Genomic DNA, 22757 nt, shown 5'->3' with positions numbered 1-22757 from the left:
CGGCTCTCTCCCTCTGGTTGGATGGACTATTCCGTCTGGACCTTCTGGACCCCTCTGCCTAAACATTAGGTTTGGAACTTTTGTCTTTGTTGGTCCGAGGTCCCCTGAAGATTGGAGCCAGAATTTGAAGACCTGGGTTTGGTGAGATCAATCTGTGTCCCCCTCCTTTGTCTGGATTGGTATCTTTTTTACTTTGGCTGCTGGACTTTGTGCTCCCCTTTGCTTTTTTTTTTGTCTGTTTTTCTCCCCCCTGAGTTAATAGTAGTATTTAAAAAAAAAATAATCCACCCTTTAATTAACTGTTAACTATCAGTGTACGGAAAATAGAGAAAGAAAAAGAGAAATAGAGGAAAAAAAATAAAAAGGGAAAAACAATAAATAAATAAAAAGTACACGAAAAGGGGGGAAAGGAAAAAAATAAAAAATAAAAAATAAAAAAAAATAAAAAAAAGAGGGGGGGAATGGGGGGGGAGAAGAAGTTAAATCCAAAAAAAAGGGAGGAAAAATGGCTCCTAAACAGAATAGACATTCCACAGACTTGACGCTGTTCAAGCCAGGGCAGAAACAAATAAAATCTGCTAAAATTGATCAATTCTTAAGGTCACCGAATTTAAACACCAGGTCTGGTCAAAAGGGGAAGCAAGATATTGAAGCAAAAAAAAAAATAGCGCTGAGTTTAGATAGGAGGATCCACACGAGGGAGACCCGGATAACGGAGATGGGGAGAAGCAGGAAAAAAAGGGCCCCTATCCATTAGAGGAGATTTTACTGATTGTTAAAAATAATGGAAAAGCGATAGAAAACATTTCTGTACAACTGGGTACTTATTATAAAAGATGATATGACAAAGATTCGTGATAAGGAATTGGAAAATTACAGTGAACAAATTGGAACAAAAAGTGAAAATGTTAAAGGCTGAGAACAGTACAGTAAAAAAGGACTATAACTACCTGATAAAAAAAACGGTGGACCTAGAGGATAGGTCAAGAAGATACAATGTACGAATCTTGGGCCTAATAGAATAATAGAATGTCCTGATGAAAAAAAAATTTGGGATAGGAACGTTACAATCTATAATTTTTGATAACTTCGGCAAGGAATATTTTTCACCTCTGTTTCTAATTAAAAGGGCTCATCGAAATCCTGGTGGTAAATCGATTCCAGGGAAGCCACCAAGAACTGTAATAATTAAGATGCTTGCAGCCTGCGACATGATCCTAAGATGTGCACGAGATTTATCTCCGATTTTCTACAATGGGTGTAAACTTTCCTTTTTTAGGACTTTTCAAAAAAAGTTTAAGATAAGAGACGTACCTTTCTAGATGTAAAAAAATGTCTTCAGAGCAAGGACATTAAGTGTTCTTTTTTGTACCCAGCCAAATTAAGGAAACAGTACATTTTTTTTGACACTCCAGATATGGCCACTGATTGGTTAGATAGGACTGTTGACTGAAACATGTTTTCCCCCTTGGGATTTGAATTTTTTGGGCTGGAGACCCGGTTGGAGGAGTGGGGAAGGGATAGTCCTAGTTAAGAGGTCTGTTTTTTTTTTCAATTGCAGATCAAGTGGTTTTTGGGTAGGGGGGATGCTGGGGGGGTTGGGTGCGATGCGTCTAACATGTAAGTGGGGAATGGAGTGAAGATGGAGGAGGATGGTACTTGGAGAATTTAGGATTAATTAATTATCACAAGAATATTTACATGGAATGTTTGGGGTTTAGGGGAGAAGGTAAAAAGACAGGCGGTATTAGACCTGATAAGGAGACACCTGCCAGCCATTGAAATGCATTAATGCCGAAAATGCATTAATGCTCAGCCCGAAAAAAAAATTAAAAAAATAAATGCTGGATCCGTTTTTCCAGATGACACCGGAGAGACGGATCCGGCATCTCAATGCATTTGTCATACGGATCAGGATCCTGATCCGTCTGACAAATGCCATCAGTTTGCGTTCGTATTGCTGGATCTGGCGGGCAGTTCCGGCGACGGAACTGCCTGCCGGAATCCTTTGCCGCAAGTGTGAAAGTACTCTTAAAGATTCAAAAAGCCATGGCAGAGACTGGTAAGCCATGGACAGAATGCCTGCTGGCCGCCCTCTTTTTAGTAAGGTCCTTTTTGGGTGTACCCCTAGGACAGGATTGTATTTCCCACAGCAGCTCCAGATACAACATGGTTGTCTGACAGATTATGTGATCAGTTTGCACAAACATTTGACTAAAATACATTCTTGAGTTTTTGCATCACGTCCAGATCCTGATAAAGTACCAGGAACGCACTTGTGTCTGGAGATTGGGTGTTGGTAAAAAGACACGTTAGAAAAGTCCTCAAACCCTGTTTTGATGGTCCATTCCAAGTGTTGTTAACCACAAGGCAAGCACATCAGTGAAGCTCAAAGGAAAGCCTAATTGGATCTACGCGAGTCATTGCAAGAAACTGTTGAGTCTGGGTACTTGAAACAATGGTGTTTCTTGTTGCCCCTTGTGTGACTGGTGATCCTGACTCAAAGAATATGGATTTCAAATGAGATAGTAAAAATAGGTTTCTGGGCCATGAAAAAGTTGTGTAAAAGGAAGAACAAAGCTGTTGCAGTCCGATACTTCCAGCCCAGTGACCCATGGATAGTATTGTCCAAAGATTCTCAGTATTAATAGTTTTTATGTTCACAATAATCGAGAAGTTGAAGACTGAAACCCAAATAAGCATCCACCACTCAGCATCGCCCCCATATATTCTGTATTAGGGATAGGCGAGAATCTGACTTCCCCTTGTCCATTACGAGGGAATCTATCCAATAGGCATAGGTTGTCTCCAAAGTGGTGAAACAACCAACAGGTACAATGGGGCAGATTGTAGAACCTACTTAGATTAGGGACAGCGTCCGGCCAATTGAAATGGCTTCAAAGGGGGGACTGAAAGAGATGTGGATATCATTCTTGATCAGTGTTGAGGATGTCATGATATTAATGTGAAGCCATTTCAATATAGTGCTGGCACCTAGATGTTTACATAATTTGCAGGTTAGTAAAATAATACACAATGCGCAGATGCCAAGTGTTATCTCTTTTCTTGTTTTTGTATTCTAGTCAATGGAACAATGCCACGAGCCTCAGGGGGGATGCCCCCTCTGATGTACTTATAAACTGCTTAACTTCCTGTAATAAATGAGAACTGCTTTGACCCTTGCCTAGTGTCAGTGTGGTTTCTTCCATGCATGCATACCCCAGTTAATACTCTATTTTACTTACATTATTGGTTGTCACTGAGCTGTACAATAGAGTTAGATTTTCATCTCGATCACCCATTTCATCCAGTATTATTTCACCTGAAGAACCTATGCATGAAAAATTCTTAGAGTAAGTTTATATTTTTTATTTGCATTCACTGTTTTCATGTTCCGTTTGTAATATTCAAGTCATTTGCTTTCTAAATATGTGGAGTACACTAAACATTTCATTGAGCAGTGGAGCTGTTGATTTATGCCCACCTAGTGCAGATTTGACTTGTCCTTCTAACATTTTCTTGCTAGGCCACTTGCAGCCAGCCATAGTATGGCTCCATGGGGAAAATTTACCAAAGTGGTCTAAAGTAGAACTGGCTTAGTTGCCCATAGCAACCAATCATCACATTCCACCATGAATTTTCCAAAGGATCTATGAAAAATGAAAGGTGGATTCTGATTGGTTGCTGTCGCCAACTAAGCAAATTCTACACCAGATTGAAAAATAACCCCCCCTATCTATCTATCTATCTATCTATCTATCTATCTATCTATCTATCTATCTATCTATCTATCTATCTATCCTACAAAGCAGGAAAACCTTTCACCAAAGACCTTTGGGAAAGGTTTCCCTGTTTTGTTATTTTGGAACCCTATTCCTTTCTTGGTACAAAGTATACCTCTATAGTATATGTGTTATGTGTAATTATTTGCTGGTGGTGCATGTATTGCACATTTTTTATTTAGATCATCATACTCCTGCCTTTTTTCAAGAGGAGAGGCATAAATGATTATAAATTTGTAATGTATATCTCCGTTCACATACCTGCACCGTTATGTAAACTAACCTTGGATGGAAACGTTACTAAACATGTGGAGAAAATCGACTTGACTTTGATTTTTAATGCTTTTTAATGCATGTCCAAACAGTAGAACCCCATCCAAGTATCCAGCAGCATAATCATCTTTTAACTAAAATATATTGATAAAAAATACAATTAATATATACTTTAACATTTGACAAGTTTCCCCTAAATTTTTAACTCCTAATGCTGTATTTTAAAATCCACATATTTCAAATCTATATTGTAGAACCATATTAAGATAACCAAGTTATCTAAAAACAAGAGGATATAACAGTGTAAATGTAGTCCAAAAATAATCATTGCATAACACAGATATATCAATATCAAATATGTAAATATAAGGTGCACAGCTCCAGGTCTGTCTTAAAAAGGGGCAAAAGAGGCAGCTGCACCGGGCCCATTTGCTCCTGGGGGGCCCAAGGCAGCTCCCTCTTGAGCCCTGCTGGCCACTGCCCCGGGTGTCAGGCTGTCAGCTACACAGGGGGGTGCTGCCATGCCCACTCCAGGCAGCGAACTGTGAGAGCTGTAATTCTCTTAGGAGAAAGGACCTTAGATGACATCATCACCATGTGACCAGTAACCTAGCAATATTACTGGTCACATGGCTATGAGGTAATCAAAGGTCCTTTCTTTCTACCAGGAGTGTTGCTGCAGGAGAAGTTTGCCTTAACTGTGGAGTTTTTTTTATGAAGATTACATCAGGAAAAGATGACAGGGGCTGTTATGCTAATATACTGTAAGCTACTGTATAGTGTGGGGTGCTGTATATTGTGGGGGGCAGTATACTGTTCGGTGCTGTATATTGTGGGGTGTGTATACTGTGGGGTGCTGTATTCTGTGGGGGGCTGTATACTGTGGTGTGCTGTATTCTGTGGGGGGCTGTATACTGTGGGGGCTGTATACTGTGGGTGCTGTATACTGTGGGTGGCTGTATACTGCGGTGTGTGATACTGCTCTACTGTATACTGTGGGGTGCTGTATACTGTAGGGTGCTATACTACTCTACTGTATACTGTGGGGTGTTGTATACTGTGGGGTACTGTATACTGTGGGGTGTTGTATACTGTGGGGTGCTGTATATTGTGGAGTGCTATACTGCTCTACTGTATACTGCGGGGTGCTGTATACTGTGGGGTACTGTATAATGTGGGGGGCTATATATTGTGAGGTGCTGTATACTGTGGGGGGCTGTATACCGTGGGGTGCTATACTGCTCTACTGTATACTGTGGGGTGCTGTATATTGTGGGGTGCTATACTGCTCTACTGTATACTGTGGGGTGCTGTATACTGTGAGGTGCTGTATTCAGTGTAGTTTGGGGTGCTGTATACTGTATACTGTGAGGTGCTGTATACCGTGAGGTGCTGTATTCTGTGGGGTGCTGTATATTGTGGAGTGCTATACTGCTCTACTGTATACTGTGGGGTGCTGTATAGTGTGGGGAGCTATACTGCTCTACTGTATACTGTGGGGTGCTGTTTACTGTATACTGTGAGGTACTGTATACTGTATAGTTTGGGGTGCTGTATACTGTATAATTTGGGGTGCTGTATACTGTATACTGTGAGGTGCTTTATACTGTGAGGTGCTGTATATTGTGGGGTGCTGTATATTGTGGGGTGCTATACTGTGAGGTGCTGTATACTGCGGTGTGCTATACTGCTCCACTGTATACTTTGGGGTGCTGTATACTGTGGGGTGCTATACTGCTCTACTATATACTGTGGGGTGCTGTATGCTGTATACTGGGGGGTGCTGTATAATGTGGGGTGCTATACTATATACTGCATTCTGTGGGTTGCTGTATACTATAGGGTGCTATACTGCATACTGTGGGGTGCTGTATACTATAGGGTGCTATACTGCATACTGTGGAGTGCTGTATACTATAGGGTTCTAAACTGCTTGTATACTGTGGGGTGCTGTATACTATAGGGTGCTATACTGCATACTGTGGGGTGCTGTATACTATAGGGTGCTATACTGCATACGGTGGGGTACTGTATACTATAGGGTGCTATACTGCATACTGTGGGGTGCTGTATGCTATAGGGTGCTATACTGCATACTGTGGGGTGCTGTATACTATAGGATGCTATACTGCATACTGTGGGGTGCTATATACTATAGGGTGCTATACTGCATACTGTGGGGTGCTGGAGTGCACTGTAACGCTAGGGTGAGCCAATCCCCGGTCTCCTTCCTGCAGAGTGGTGCCCACTTCCAGCCTGAGCCCAGCTGCCCAGAGCACTGATCCTGAGCCGCTGGAGTCTTCAGAACTAGAAGTATTTACAGTCATTCACTGTACTCTACCAGGTGTGTAGATTTTTTTTGTGTGTGTTGTAGTGGAGGGCGTGATTGCATGCTAGGGTGTGGGAAGGCGGGATCCAGGGGGCCCAAGTATATTTTTGCCCAGGGTCCAATCAATATTAAAGACAGCCCTGCACAGCTCCAATTTAACATGTACTTACAAACATAGGAGCCAACTGACACATCTGCATTATCAAATATGCAGAATCTTCACAAAAAAAAATCCTCAAAGTTTAATCTAAATGGCACTCACATCACTGGGAGAAACCACCACATGAAGCAATATGTAGGATAGTGACCAACATTCAAATTAATGAGCTGCAAAGTATATCTACGGTATAATATGATGGTAAATGAATTTCTATATGTATACAATGTGTTATGTGGAGATATAATGGGCAATGTAAGCAAAGTGCTCATTAATAGAAGATCATTACAACACACAACATAATAGTTAAAGGGTAACTGTCATATTCTTTTTTTATGTAATTGGATTGGTCTGACTAAGTTTACCTTAGTTCCCTAGTTAATACTTTTGTATAGGTATTGAATTACATAGTAATTGCAGCATGTTCTTTCCTCCCCCAGGCATTTCAGTGGGGCGGCTAAAACAGCATTGCTAGGTGTCCTCCATCTCCTATCTATATACAGAAGACGGAGGACGTAGTAGTGGACAGTCCTGAACACTGCGTGCGCGCTCCCGTCGGACCGGGATAGTGCTGATATTCGCTATAAAAATTTGCGATCAACTACTCAGGAGGAAGAGGGCGTGTTTAAGTCTGGAGAAAGCCGATTGGTTGGGGTGAGGCTGCGTGTTCCCGAGATGAGCCGAATGAATTCTGGGTAGTTAGGGAGGGAGGTCTTAGCCTCAGGGTAAGGGCATCAGCGGCCATCTTGAGAAGATAGTCATAAAGAAGTCTTGTGAGGAACGGATGCTATGGATGGAATCTTATTAAACAAGTGGTATGTGAACACAATAATGAGTGATTATGGAATATCACCACAGCAGCAACAACATATATGAAAATTGAATTTTGAGCGAACATATAATAAATATCAACAAAATATAATGGCTCCTCCTATGTTTCTGTATTAAGCATATATAGCACCATAGTAAACATATCAGTCATGGCAGGTTATTGAATATATGGATATTATTCTTGTTAGAAAAGCCTAGAACAAGGGGTTGGTGACTGGAATAGATCATGAGTGTCAGTGTCATTGTTAGCATAGGGCATTTGGTGCCCCAGATCTCCATGAACTTTATCCACAACCTCAGAATGAGTATGAAGTTGAAAACTGCAATGAAGCACATAAGCCATTGACCCTTTACCCCATGGCTCAGCCTTGAGGGTCACAGCCCAGTTTAGACTTGTGGCTTATGAGAGGGCAGGTCTCAAGTGTAGGCAGGTGTGAAGACTTGAAGGCACCTGCCTGCAACTCTCAGGAAAGGCTGAAAGAAGACTTTGGCCTGCACTGATGTGTGAGATCTGGAAACAAGGTAGTATTTTTACTTTGTTTTACTCTGCTTAGGTTGCACTATTTGTTGGCACTGTGCTACAATTATTTTATGGAACACATGGCACTATTAATGTTAAGGACACTATGGGGGACCTCTGCTTAGGCACAGTTATTTTCTGTTCTGTGCTCACATAATAATGTGAGTACAGTGCAACAGACCTGCAATCAGATCAGAGCTGCGGCTAGGCCACGTGACTGATAAATGTGTCATCACTGGCCTAGAAAAAGCTGTGAGCAGCTGATCAGTGGGGTCCCAGGGTTCAGACCCCTACTGATCAGATAGTGATGACCTGTCCAGAGGATAGGTCATTAGTAGGGCTGAGCAAACCCGAACTGTAAAGTTCGGGTTTGGTGTTCGGCGATTTCTTAGCGCTTTTTGAAAGGCTGCAGAGCAGCCAATCAACAAGCGTTTAACTGTGTGCCCTTAGAAGCCATCACAGCCATGCCTAACTTTGTGCCCTTAGAAGCCATCACAGCCATGCCTACTAATAAACCCACTTTTTAAGGACCAGTTCAGGTCTGAAGTCACTTTGTGAGGCTTATATAATAGAAACCACCCAAAAATGACCCCATTCTAGAAACTACACCCCTCAAGGTATTCAAAACTGATTTTACAAACGTCGTTAACCCTTTAGGTGTTTTTTTTTTTTTTTGCTGTGGCAACCGACAAACCAAGGGAGGGGAGGGGGGGGGGAAATATTTATATGTAATTAATTTATGTAACTATGTAAAAATAAGATGTTCTGTTAAAGAATTCTCTTTTTTTGTAAGAATTGGAAAAATGTAATAAAGATTTATTTAAAAAAAAAAAAAACTTTAGGTGTTCCACAAGAATTAATGGAAAATAGAGATACAATTTCAAAATTTCACTATTTTGGCAGATTTTCCATTTTTATATTTTTTTCCAGTTACAAAGCAAGGGTTAACAGCCAAACAAAACTCAATATTTATGGCCCTGATTCTGTAGTTTACAGAAAACACCCCATATGCGGTCGTAAACTGCTGTACGGGCACACGGCAGGGCGCAGAAGGAAAGGAATGCCATACGGTTTTTGGAAGGCAGATTTTGCAGGACTGTTTTTTTTGACACTATGTCCCAATTGAAGCCCCCCTGATGCACCCCTAGAGTAGAAACTCCAAAAAAGTGACCCCATTTTAGAAAACTACGGTATAGGGTGGAAGTTTTGTTGGTACTAGTTTAGGGTACATATGATTTTTGGTTGCTCTATATTACACTTTTTGTGAGGCAAGGTAACAAGAAATAGTTGTTTTGGCACCGTTTTTTTTTTTTGATATTTACAACATTCATCTGACAGGTTAGATCATGTGGTATTTTTATAGAGCAGGTTGTCACGGACGAGGCAATACCTAATAAGTATACTTTTTTTATTTATGTAAGTTTTACACAATGATTTTATTTTTGAAACAAAAAAAAAAATGTTTTTGGGTGATTATCTTAGGTAGAGACTCATTTTTTGCAGGATGAGATGACGGTTTAATTGGCACTATTTGGGGGTGCATATGACTTTTTGATCGCTTGCTATTACACTTAATGTGATGTAAGATGACAAAAAATAGCTTTTTTTACACAGTTTTTATTTTTATTTTTTCACGGTGTTCACCTGAGAGGTTAGGTCATGTGATATTTTTATACAGTAACTTATTACGGACACGGCAATACCTAATATGTATACTTTTTTTTATTTATGTAAGTTTTACACAATGATTTCATTTTTTAAACAAAAATAATCATGTTTTAGTGTTTCTATAGTCTGAGATCCATAGTTTTTTCAGCTTTTGGGCGATTATCTTGGGTAGGGTATGATTTTTGCGGGATGAGACGGTTTGAATGGCACTATTTTGGGGTGCATATGACTTTTTGATCGCTTGCTATTACACTTTTTGTGATGTAAGGTGACAAAAAATGGTTTATTTAGCACAGTTTTGATTTTTATTTTTTCACGGTGTTCACCTGAGAGGTTAGGTCATGTGATATTTTTATACAGTAACTTATTACGGACGCGGCGATACCTAATATGTATACCTTGTTTTATTTATGTAAGTTTTACACAATAACATCATTTTTGAAACAAAAAAAAAATCATGTTTTAGTGTCTCCATATTCTGAGAGCCATAGTTTTTCAGTTTTTGGGCCATTATCTTGGGTAGGGTATTATTTTTGCGGAGTGAGATGACGGTTTGATTGGCACTATTTTGGCGTGTATATGACATTTTGATCACTTGCTATTACACTTTTTGTGATGTAAGGTGACAAAAAATTGTTTATTTAGCGCAGTTTTTATTTTTTATTTTTTACGGTGTTCATCTGAGGGGTTAGGTCATGTGATATTTGTATATAGCCGGTCGATACGGACGCGGCGATACCTAATATGTATAACATTTTTTTAGTTATGTAAGTTTTACACAATAATATCATTTTTGAAACAAAAAGAAAATCATGTTTTAGCGTCTCCATATTCTGAGCCATAGTTTATTTATTTTTTGGGCGATTGTCTCAGGTAGGGGCTCATTTTTAGCAGGATGAGGTGACGGTTAGATTGGTACTATTTTGATGGGCGTACGCCTTTTTGATCGCTTGCTGTTGTACTTTTTGTGATGTAAGGTGAAAAAAAATGGTTTATTTAGCACAGTTTTTTTTTTAGATGTTTATCTGAGGGGTTAGGTCATGTGATGTGTTTATAGAGCCGGTCGATACGCACGCGGTGATACCTAATATGTCTATTTTTTCCCCCGCATATTTCACCAATTTTTTTTTTACTTTATTTGGGGAAAATTAAGTTTTTGTTTATTTTTACTTGAAACTTTGAATTTTTGGGGGGAAAACTTTGGGACTTCAACTTTTGGGGCTCTAATCCTTTACAATGCATTCCAATACTTCTGTATTGGAATGCATTGGCTGTATGAGTAATACTGTGTGTATTACTCATACAGCTTCCGGCCTGTGAGATCCAGGGGGCTGGATCTCACAGGCACGTCACAGGAAGGCAGCGGCGATGCCTTAGGAAGGCATCGCGCTGCCTTCCATGCCATCGGGTCCCCCCTACAGCCCTATGGGGACCCGATGGCACCGCCACTGCCCGCAACATGAAAAGCCGCAAACCGCAGGTCTGAATTGACCTGCGGTTTGCGGCGATCACCGGCACGCGGGGGGTTACGGGACCCCCCGCGCATTTATCCGAGGTGCCTGCTCAATGATTTGAGCAGGCACCTTGTTCCGATCACCGCCCGCTGCGCGGCGGTGATCAGAAATACACAGGGCGTACAGGTATGCCCTGTGTCCTTAAGTACCAGGACATCAGGGCATACCTGTACGCCCTGTGTCCTAAAGAGGTTAAGCTAGAAATACAGCTATAATTTTCTTGGTTTTAAAAAACACCCATTTTGGGCAAATTATACAATTTTACAGCCCTTGCTGCATCTGCACGAGTGAAATTCAAGCATTATATATACGGCTGTCATATTCTGTTAGTAAAAAAAACACCCTTTTTGGGCAAAATACTTAATATTGAGGCCCTTGCTGCATCTGTGATTGTTAAAAACAAGTTTGAAATACCTCAATAATTTTCTGGCTTTGAAAAAACACCAATTTTTGGCAATAACCTTCATCTTGGGCCTCTGCCGCATTAGTCAGTGTGCAATTTAAGCTAAAAATACAGCTATAATTTTCTTGGTTTTAAAAAACACCCTTGCAAAATACACCATTTTACAGCCCTTGCTGCATCTGCACTTGTGAAATTCAAGCGTTATATACGGCTGTCATATTCTGTTAGTAAGAATTTGGGCAAAATACTTAATATTGCAGCCTTTGCTGCATCTGTCATTGTGAGATACACCCTTTACATACTGTTGTTCTTTTCTACTATTTAAAAAAACATCCAATTAGGTCAAAAAACTAAATTTTGCAGCCTTTGCTGCATATGTCATTGTGAGATACACCCTTTAGATACTGTAGTTCTATTCTGCTATAAATAAAACACCCATTTTGGGCAAAAATCTTTAATTGCAGCCTAGTCTGCATCTGTAGGTGTGAGATACACCCTTTACATACTGTGGTTCTATTCTGCTATTAATAAAACACCCATTTTGGGCAAAAATCTTTAATTGCGGCCTAGTCTGCATCTGTACTTGTGAGATACACCCTTTAGATACTGTGGTTCTATTCTGCTATTATAAAAACACCCATTTTGGGTATAAATCTTAAGTTGCGGCCGAGTCTAGATCTGTACGTGTGAGATACACCCTTTAGATACTGTGGTTCTATTCTGCTATTAAAAAAACACCCATTTAGGGCAAGATCCTAAATTTGAGAAATATGAGGAAAGCGTCAAAAAAGGGACGTGGCCCCGGTCGTGGTGCTGCTGGTGGAGCTCCTGTTGCAGGGAGAGGACGTGGTCGCCAGCTACACGCACAAGTGAAACACCTTCCTCATGTGCGAGTAGGCGACAGAACCTGCAGCGGTATTTGGTCAGGCCTAATGCGGCTCTACGAATGGTGAGGCCAGAACGAGTACAGGCGATAGTAGATTGGGTTGCTGACAGTGCTTTCAGTTCCTTCACGTTGTCTCCCACCCAGTCTCCTGCTGAAAGATCAGAGTTGGCACCTGCAGCTGATGTCCATCAGTCTTTCACCTCACCCCTTGCAAATCAGCCAAGCAGTCTGAGCCCCAAGTCATGCAGCAGTCTCTTCTGCATTTTGATGACTCTGTTAGCAGGGTTTGCCAGGTCCATCCACCTATCCCTGCCCCAGAAATGGAAGAGATTGAGTGCACCGATGCCCAACCACTTATGTTTCAAGATGAGTAAATGGGAGGACCATCGCAGCACGTCTCGGATAATGACGAAACACAGGTGCCAACTCCTGGGGCTTTTGAAAGTGTGCAGACCGACAAGGAGGGCAGGGGTGAACACTGGGTGGAAGATGATGTGGAGGACGATGAGGTCCTCGACCCCATATGGAATCAAGGTCATGCGAGTGACCTGTGTTGTTCGGAGGAAGAGGCGGTGGTCGCACAGAGACACCAGCACAGCAGAAGTAGGAGCAGGGTACAAAAGGGTGCAGCAAGGGACCGAGCACACCAAAGCCAGCTCCAAGGAGTTCCCTGGCGTGGCAGTTCTTCAGACAATGTGCTGACGACAAGACACGAGTGGTTTGCACGCTGTGCAATCAGAGCCTGAAGCGAGGCATAAACGTTCCCAACCTGAGCACAACCTGCATGACCAGGCATCTAAGTGCAAAGCACGAGCTGCAGTGGAGTAGACACCTCAAAAACCAAGAAAGGTCTCTGGCTCCTCCTGCTTCCTCTTCTGCAGTCTCGGCCTCTTCATCCACCTCTGTAGTGACAGTGCCACCTGCCACAGAGGATCTGCCAGCAACACCACCATCTGGGTCACCAAGCATCTCCACAATGTCCCACGGAAGCGTTCAGCTCTCCATCTCCCAAACACTGGAGCGGAAGAGGAAGTAGCCCCCTACACACCCGCGATCCCTGGCCCTGAATTCCAGCATTACAAAAATTGCTGAACTTTGAAATGCTGTCATTCCGTCTGGTGAAGACGGAGAGTTTTAAAAGCCTTATGGCGGTGGCTGTCCCACAGTACGTCGTGCCCAGCCGCCACTACTTTTCCAGGCGTGCCATCCCTTCCCTGCACAACCAAGTGGGGGACAAAATCAGGTGTGCACTGCGCAAAGCCATCTGTGGCAAGGTGCACCTCACTACGAATACGTGGACCAATAAGCACGGTCAGGGCCGTTATATCTCCATAACAGCACACTGGGTAAATGCAGTGGCGGCTGGGCCTGAGGCGGATAGCAGTTTGCCGCATGTACTTCCACCACCGAGATTTGCAGGGCACTTCAGTTTGCCTCCTGTTGCTTCCTCCTCCTACTCTGCTTCCTCATCCTCTACAGGCTCCTCATCCGGTCAGCGTAACACCTTCACCGCCAACTTCAGCACAGTCTCACGGCTGAGGATGGGGGAAATCCTCAGCCGTGCGGTGATGGAAGATGTCCAGTTGCTACTCGCCAGGAACACAGAATCAGGGAGCAGGTCACCTCCTGTTGCGTCCCTAACGCTGACCCTGTCTCCTACCTGCATGGGCCGACCTTGATGGTAGGAGGACCCATGCGCAGGAACGTCGGATCCCTGACTTACCCTCCGACCTGTCCCTGGGCTAAGGATGTTGGGCATTTTCATACATATACAATATTATCTAATGACATTATAATCAAAATGAATGCTCATCTCATTGCCTTTAAGAATAAGATTCAGCCTGAACCAAAGTTTTGTTATGTGGCTGAAAAAGCCAAGATGAGTTCATGGCAAGTTCAGTCTATATAAAAAAATAAAAATAATTGGGAACATAGATGAACATTGTATTTAAAAAGTTAGTGCTAAAGATATGAGACCATCTGTTAAGGAGTAAGCCAACTCCCTGAAACATGTATGTCTGGAGGGGACGTGGTTACTTGATAAGGACTCATGTCCTTGGAGCACACCTGCTGTATGAGCTTCAATTTATATATACATAATTATATTATATATATATATCTTTGTATGGTATATTTAGTTTACAACATATGTTAATCAATAATTCATATAATGTGTTATCTATGTGTAACAATGTATCGATTTATATATATGTCATACTATGTATTTACCATTTAGAAGGTACAGAAACAACTCAGTAAGTTTAAGTTAATTGGATTTCAAAACAATAGTTATTCATGGGAGTACATAAATTAAATGTACAAGTTCCGATGCCCAGCATCAAAGCCGCTACATAAAATTTTCATCAAGTCAACCCATATTTCAAAAAGATAAGAGAAGACAGTCAACCGACAAATCCAGGATATAGGTAATTAAAAGTGTAAGGAAAAGACCTTCCTCAATAATTTATGGTAAGGTAGGTCAAAAGGTCCTGTGAAAGTATTATTAGATATTTAATTTTAATGCTTAAAAAGTTGTTATATTCACCTACAGTACTGCAGTGCCATCTGGAGGCAGATGGGCAACATTATATTATTTCATTATTTGTCCTATGCCATATTAGGAGTTGAAATAACGTCATGAGGTTATTAGCATGCGAATACACCCACCCTACCTGATTGGGAATCCCTAATCTAAAGGGGATGATTCTTAGATAAGGGGGGGAATAATTATTCGTGTGCGGAGTAGCAGGAGGGGGATCAAGAAAAAGAGCGATCAAGAAGAAAGCTAGCTAGTAGAGGAGAAGTTGAGGTCTATCAAGATGGAAGCCATAATGAGATGCGCTATGATGGACCACCCAGCTTTCCTAGGAGCAGAAGTGAGATTCCTGCTAGGACTTGGTAAGAGACACAGAAAATGATATTTTATTTTATTAAGACTAATTTGATAGTGTGGGTGAAATTATACCATCTAGATTGGCGAATAAATAAATGATTAAATAAATTGATCATCTCCATATTGAGATGTAGTCTTAGGATATTGTGAGGCTTCATTCTACCTGCAGAAGAATCTAGACTCATAATCTAGCAAAGCATTAAATGATTGCTTTTATATATATATATTGATAGAACATTCTTCGCCAAGCTAAGTGATGGATTCCCACCGGAAAGACGTTAAGTCCTTCCCATTTTAAGATCCTAGATCCCTGTTATTTGTCTTAATATTCTTACCAAAGTTATATTCTTGGATGGATTTGCCCATCTTGAAGTCATGTGATGTGTAGTTGGTTAGGGGGGGGGGGGGGGGGGCAGAATGTATTCAGCATTCTATATTGATGTCTAGGATTAGACATGCCCGTCCTGATATCATGAGGTTTTCTCTGAACAGAAGTAATGTATTAACTTATGTTCCTACTTTGATATCCTAACCTAATAATAGCTTGGTTATAATGTGACAAGTTATTTCCACTCACACGTATTGTTTAGCTTGTAATGCTTTATATTCTCGCTATATATATTCATTTGCATGTATCATTGTGTTTATTACTTATATATGTTTATAATCTTGTAACCAATAAATCTGCATATTTTTATAATACCTGTGTATCATCGTATAATGTAGAACTACATTTTATCATTAACGTCATCTCACGTCAAAAAGAGCTTATTTATCTGAGGAAATAGTCGGACTCAGATGTGAATTGTATCAATTCGGTTGTCTACAATTCACCAGGTCATGATTTTAAGAATTTATGACAATTTTTATAAATTTTATTTTTTTATGGTTAATTATTTTTATGACCATAATTAATAATTCTTAATTGAATTATTACCCACCGACATAAAATGGAGGTCCCACCGAGATATGATTGATGAGATGACATATTAATGATAAATTGTCATGTATATTGTTGCTGGCATTAGAATGCTACAGCCAGATCACGTTTACAACCCTTAGAAGGGCGTGATATATACATAGTCAAAATTAATGTCCTGGTACTGAAGGGGTTAAGCCCATACCAGAACCGCAGATGAGTTGTTGCAGTAAAGTGTTATTACACGGATGCAACCAGTGCATGACATGTAAATCAACTCAGGAGTTGTTTGTCTATGCTAAACACAATTGATGTTTTTGTATCGCCAGAAATTAATTGTAAATTGTCCCAAGATAGGGAACAGATATAGGTCTCATTAGCCTAGGCGGTACAGGGTCCGGTTCTAGTCCTTTGTTTGACTCAGGAACCTTCCTATTAATTCCTGGCCAGTTAACTCCCATAGTTGGAGATTTACCCCCATATACAGGGAGGTTGAGTTTAGTAGCTCAGGGCGTTACAGGATAATAGAGGAACTTTATACATAAAGTCTGACCCAATGTTATTGATAAATAGAATCTATAAGAGAACAGTTTTAAACAGGTTAATTGCTATGTATGCTAATGTAACCATGCTTTCTTATACGATCCTAATGTACAATCTGCAATTGTTGCAGATATAATAATCCCCTAAGGGGGGAATTGTTTTTATATCACTCTGATTAATCTTTTCAGATTTTTTAGTTTTATTTGTTTGTGAATATATTATTTTTTTTTAGCAGAATACCTAGAACCTGCTAATTTGTTTTAGTAGTGAAAAGCGCAAAATTGTATTTAAATAGTTCTGTTAACTAACTCTAATTGCCTTAAAAAGTCTCCTAAGGGAGGGGTGAGGAGTAGTTTGCGATAACAGCAGACCACAGTATACTCCCAGGGGTCACAGAGCTGTGTCATGTATACAATCAGTTTTATTGCAGATGCTGTGTGTCCCAACATTTTGCCCACCATCTTAAAGATGGGAGGGGGGAATGAGCACATTCCTAAGTTAGTTACATGTCAGTGAAAAGGTCAGAGGTCGCAAAGCTGCGCTGCGAGCTGATTTCTTAAGTCAGCCTAATGTAAAGGAAGAGTAAGATTCTCCCAACTTCATTGAATGTAAATTCTTTATCTCATGAAGTGAATAAAGAGTAAAAGAAAAGTTATTTAATATTTTGCTGAGATATAAATGTCCAAGAAACGAAACAAACTGCTTCATTAAATTAATAATTATAACAAGTCAATAAATGATTAATGATATTGATTACTAATAAATTTTTTCCACAGGATCATTAACATAATGTTTGTGTAGAGTTTTATTTCAGTGCTAAAAACGCCAAGAGCTGAACTGAGATTGAAAAATCCAAAATTTGAAGATGGAGACACATCATAAATTTCATATGATTGGTGGTGGTATTGTATGACTTAAAAGAGACTGAACAGTTATACTAACCATATTGTTTGTCTATCAATTATGACTAACTTGTCGTCACTGTATTCCATGTAGATATATGGACGCATATATATTACTCTGTTTCGAGGTAGTCTCAAAGTATTAATTGGGTTATTATCCTAAATAGGCATAACACCTAAGGCTATATTAGCCTAGCAGAGGAAGAATAGTTATATCTATTCATGATACCCTGTAGTTTGTTTTTCTTTGGAAAAAAAAAACATAAAAGTCCTCAACTTGCTGCTGGCTAAAGTATGGCATGAGTCAAAGGCCTAAACTAGGCAGGTATATGTCTGATAAAGTTTTTGCTGCGTTGTTACTCATACTGTCTGTTGTTTTCTTAAGTTTAGATGGTGGCCCAAGATGGGATCACGTGTTGATGGAAGGACAGATGGCGGAATCCAAAAAGTCTTTATATCCGGAACCAAGAGAACCTGAGGTCAAGGCTATCCGTGACGCAAGAGACGTCCAGTCGGAGCCAACCCAGATGTATCCAAGATGTATCCAGGAGGGACAAGTGGGCAGAACCCCAGGAGATTCGACAGCCACTGCAAAAGTACATCACACCAGTGCAACATGACAAAGTATTCGAGATTGCAGATATGAAGATATGATGCCAAGCACCGCTCGCTAAATCGAGTTTCCAAGTTGCTGACAAGCCAGGAAGCTATTACTTCGAGGACCAAAGAAAGATCTTAACTAGAGACACGTTTCCAGAGAGTCCAGAAAATTACCGAAACGTTTTTCTCTCTACAGTGGTCATAAAAGAAAAGAACGAAACAATTGTATAATATGCGTTCTATACGCGTTTATCACTAATACAAGGAACGTAACACACTTGTAGTTAAACTAATCATAAAGTTTGTGCGTTAGACTTGTGTCGTAAAAGTACACACAAAGTTGTGATAAATTTATTCCAAGGTAAAACTTGCATTCCCAAATTCATTATGATTTGGAGCATTTAGCCCTTTATTGCATTTCAGCCTATTCAACCTTCTAATAACGAAATTGAATATGCTGAAAAGGGGGGATTTGTTGGGCATTTTCATACATATACAATATTATCTAATGACATTATAATCAAAATGAATGCTCATCTCATTGCCTTTAAGAATAAGATTCAGCCTGAACCAAAGTTTTGTTATGTGGCTGAAAAAGCCAAGATGAGTTCATGGCAAGTTCAGTCTATATAAAAAAATAAAAATAATTGAGAACATAGATGAACATTGTATTTAAAAAGTTAGTGCTAAAGATATGAGACCATCTGTTAAGGAGTAAGCCAACTCCCTGAAACATGTATGTCTGGAGGGGACGTGGTTACTTGATAAGGACTCATGTCCTTGGAGCACACCTGCTGTATGAGCTTCAATTTATATATACATAATTATATTATATATATATATCTTTGTATGGTATATTTAGTTTACAACATATGTTAATCAATAATTCATATAATGTGTTATCTATGTGTAACAATGTATCGATTTATATATATGTCATACTATGTATTTACCATTTAGAAGGTACAGAAACAACTCAGTAAGTTTAAGTTAATTGGATTTCAAAACAATAGTTATTCATGGGAGTACATAAATTAAATGTACAAGTTCCGATGCCCAGCATCAAAGCCGCTACATAAAATTTTCATCAAGTCAACCCATATTTCAAAAAGATAAGAGAAGACAGTCAACCGACAAATCCAGGATATAGGTAATTAAAAGTGTAAGGAAAAGACCTTCCTCAATAATTTATGGTAAGGTAGGTCAAAAGGTCCTGTGAAAGTATTATTAGATATTTAATTTTAATGCTTAAAAAGTTGTTATATTCACCTACAGTACTGCAGTGCCATCTGGAGGCAGATGGGCAACATTATATTATTTCATTATTTGTCCTATGCCATATTAGGAGTTGAAATAACGTCATGAGGTTATTAGCATGCGAATACACCCACCCTACCTGATTGGGAATCCCTAATCTAAAGGGGATGATTCTTAGATAAGGGGGGGAATAATTATTCGTGTGCGGAGTAGCAGGAGGGGGATCAAGAAAAAGAGCGATCAAGAAGAAAGCTAGCTAGTAGAGGAGAAGTTGAGGTCTATCAAGATGGAAGCCATAATGAGATGCGCTATGATGGACCACCCAGCTTTCCTAGGAGCAGAAGTGAGATTCCTGCTAGGACTTGGTAAGAGACACAGAAAATGATATTTTATTTTATTAAGACTAATTTGATAGTGTGGGTGAAATTATACCATCTAGATTGGCGAATAAATAAATGATTAAATAAATTGATCATCTCCATATTGAGATGTAGTCTTAGGATATTGTGAGGCTTCATTCTACCTGCAGAAGAATCTAGACTCATAATCTAGCAAAGCATTAAATGATTGCTTTTATATATATATATTGATAGAACATTCTTCGCCAAGCTAAGTGATGGATTCCCACCGGAAAGACGTTAAGTCCTTCCCATTTTAAGATCCTAGATCCCTGTTATTTGTCTTAATATTCTTACCAAAGTTATATTCTTGGATGGATTTGCCCATCTTGAAGTCATGTGATGTGTAGTTGGTTAGGGGGGGGGGGGGGCAGAATGTATTCAGCATTCTATATTGATGTCTAGGATTAGACATGCCCGTCCTGATATCATGAGGTTTTCTCTGAACAGAAGTAATGTATTAACTTATGTTCCTACTTTGATATCCTAACCTAATAATAGCTTGGTTATAATGTGACAAGTTATTTCCACTCACATGTATTGTTTAGCTTGTAATGCTTTATATTCTCGCTATATATATTCATTTGCATGTATCATTGTGTTTATTACTTATATATGTTTATAATCTTGTAACCAATAAATCTGCATATTTTTATAATACCTGTGTATCATCGTATAATGTAGAACTACATTTTATCATTAACGTCATCTCACGTCAAAAAGAGCTTAGTTATCTGAGGAAATAGTCGGACTCAGATGTGAATTGTATCAATTCGGTTGTCTACAATTCACCAGGTCATGATTTTAAGAATTTATGACAATTTTTATAAATTTTATTTTTTTATGGTTAATTATTTTTATGACCATAATTAATAATTCTTAATTGAATTATTACCCACCGACAAGGAGCAGGGTAAGACAACCCACTCCTCCTAGGCACGGAGGAGCAGGAGTCTCACTGGGCAAGCAGCATAAAGAAGGGAGGTACATAAACATGACTATGGATAAGACAGGTGAACCAAACAGTTCCACACAAACCTGTCTCAGCCTTGCTGACTGGAACCCGTGCTAAGGAAAGGCTGTCCACACAGGCTAAGGTAAACAGCACACACATGAAGACACACAGGGACCAGGACATCCATAGCTGCACAAAAACCAAAGACACAAGACATCAACAACACATCACGGTATTAGAACTTATGACCGGAAGGGTGGCCCTTACAAGAAGATGGAAATCACAGGAGGCTGCTACAGCAAAGCATGACTGAAGCAACCTACTGAGCCATGCCAAAGTGAGAGGCTATATAGGCCTAAGAGGCCACACCCAACGGTCAGACACACCCAGTGACATCACACACACTGGGAAGGGAGTTAACCCTTCCAGCACCACAGGAAAGGGAAAACACCAACTAAAGGGAAAGTGTCCAACGCTACAAACACACTGTGGTTGTTGCCGCAGGCAACGACATGGGTGGCAACCGTGTCCTGGGAGTCAGCCCCAAGGCCGGGACACTGCCACCACATGTACACAACGAGAAACGTTGCCACGGGCAACCACAGTGCAGAAAAGGTGTCCGTGCACACCACACACTACACAGAGTGCACACAGACAAACGACAGTGCATACATACACGCACACAAACTCCAAAGGGACCGCACACATACCTGTTGTCCGCGGCAACCGCACTTGAGGCAAACAACATCAAGCCTCGAGTTGCGGTTAAAACAACAACCCAAACCGCGGGCAACTGTATGCGGCTCCCAAGGAGTCACGGCCAAAACCGTGGCCATGACACACAGCCAGGGGTAAACAACAGCAGGCAGTTTTAAAACTTATCTGTTTGGGGGACAAACACCACACTGCGCAGGTGCTGTGGACGGGCCTTGAACAACAGACCGATGAGTGGTTGGTGCCAGTGAGCCTCAAGTCCGGCCTGGTGGTGTGCGATAATGGGCGAAATCTCGTAGCAGCTCTGGGACTAGCCAGTTTGACGCACATTCCTTGCCTGGCGCATGTGCTGAATTTGGTGGTGCAGAGATTCCTTAAAAATTACCCCGATATGTCAGAGCTTCTGCATAAAGTGCGGGCCATCTGTCTGCGCTTTTGGCATTCTCACCCTGCTGCTTCTCGTCTGTCAGTGCTGCAGCGTAACTTTGGCCTTCCCGCTCACCGCCTCATATGTGATGTGCCCACAAGGTGGAACTCCAACTTGCACATGCTGGCCAGACTGTGCGAGCAGCAGCAGGCGATAGTGGAGTTTCAGCTGCAGCACGCATGCGTGAGTCGCTCTGCGGAACAGCACCACTTCACCACCAATGACTGGGCCTCCATGCAAGACCTGTGTTCCTTGTTGTGCTGTTTTGAGTACTCCACCAACATGGCCAGTGCTGATAACGCCATTCTCAGCGTTACTATCCCACTTCTATGCCTCCTTGAAAAAACGCTGTGGCGATGATGGAAGAGGATATGGCACAGGAGGAGGAGGAGGAAGAGGGATCATTTCATACGGTTTCCGGCCAGTCATTCAAAAGTGGCTCCAAGGGTGGGTTCCTGCACCCACAAATGCCAGGTACACAATTGTCCAGCCAGGGCACAGTTCTGGAGGATGACGAGGTGGAGGATGAGGAGGAGGAGATGGAGGAGGAAGAACCATGTTCACAGCAGGGTGGCACCCAGACCAGCTCATGGCCATCACTTGTGCGTGGCTGGGGCGATACAGAGAACACAGACGATACACCTCCCACAGAGGACAGCTTTTCGTTGCCTCTGGGCAGCCTGGCACATATGATCAATTACATGCTGCAGTGTCTCCGCAACGACCGCCGAGTTGCCCACATTCTAACTTGTGCTGATTACTGGGTGGCCACGCTGCTGGATCCCT

The 22757-nt window shown here is 40.9% G+C and overlaps 1 protein-coding gene across 1 annotated transcript in view; it reads right to left on the bottom strand.

The window, feature by feature from the left end:
- The window catches only part of GUCY2C (guanylate cyclase 2C), a 715850-nt gene that overhangs the window by 432978 nt on the left and 260115 nt on the right, over window positions 1-22757 (bottom strand). Inside the window, 2 exon segments of the mRNA XM_040408779.1 lie at window positions 3246-3331; window positions 4066-4189. Of these exon segments, the coding sequence (XP_040264713.1) occupies window positions 3246-3331; window positions 4066-4189 (210 nt within the window).

Source organism: Bufo bufo, chromosome 9 (assembly GCF_905171765.1).
Source record: "Bufo bufo chromosome 9, aBufBuf1.1, whole genome shotgun sequence".
In the NCBI taxonomy this organism is placed as follows: domain Eukaryota; kingdom Metazoa; phylum Chordata; class Amphibia; order Anura; family Bufonidae; genus Bufo; species Bufo bufo.
This window is presented reverse-complemented; position numbering and strand designations above follow the sequence as displayed.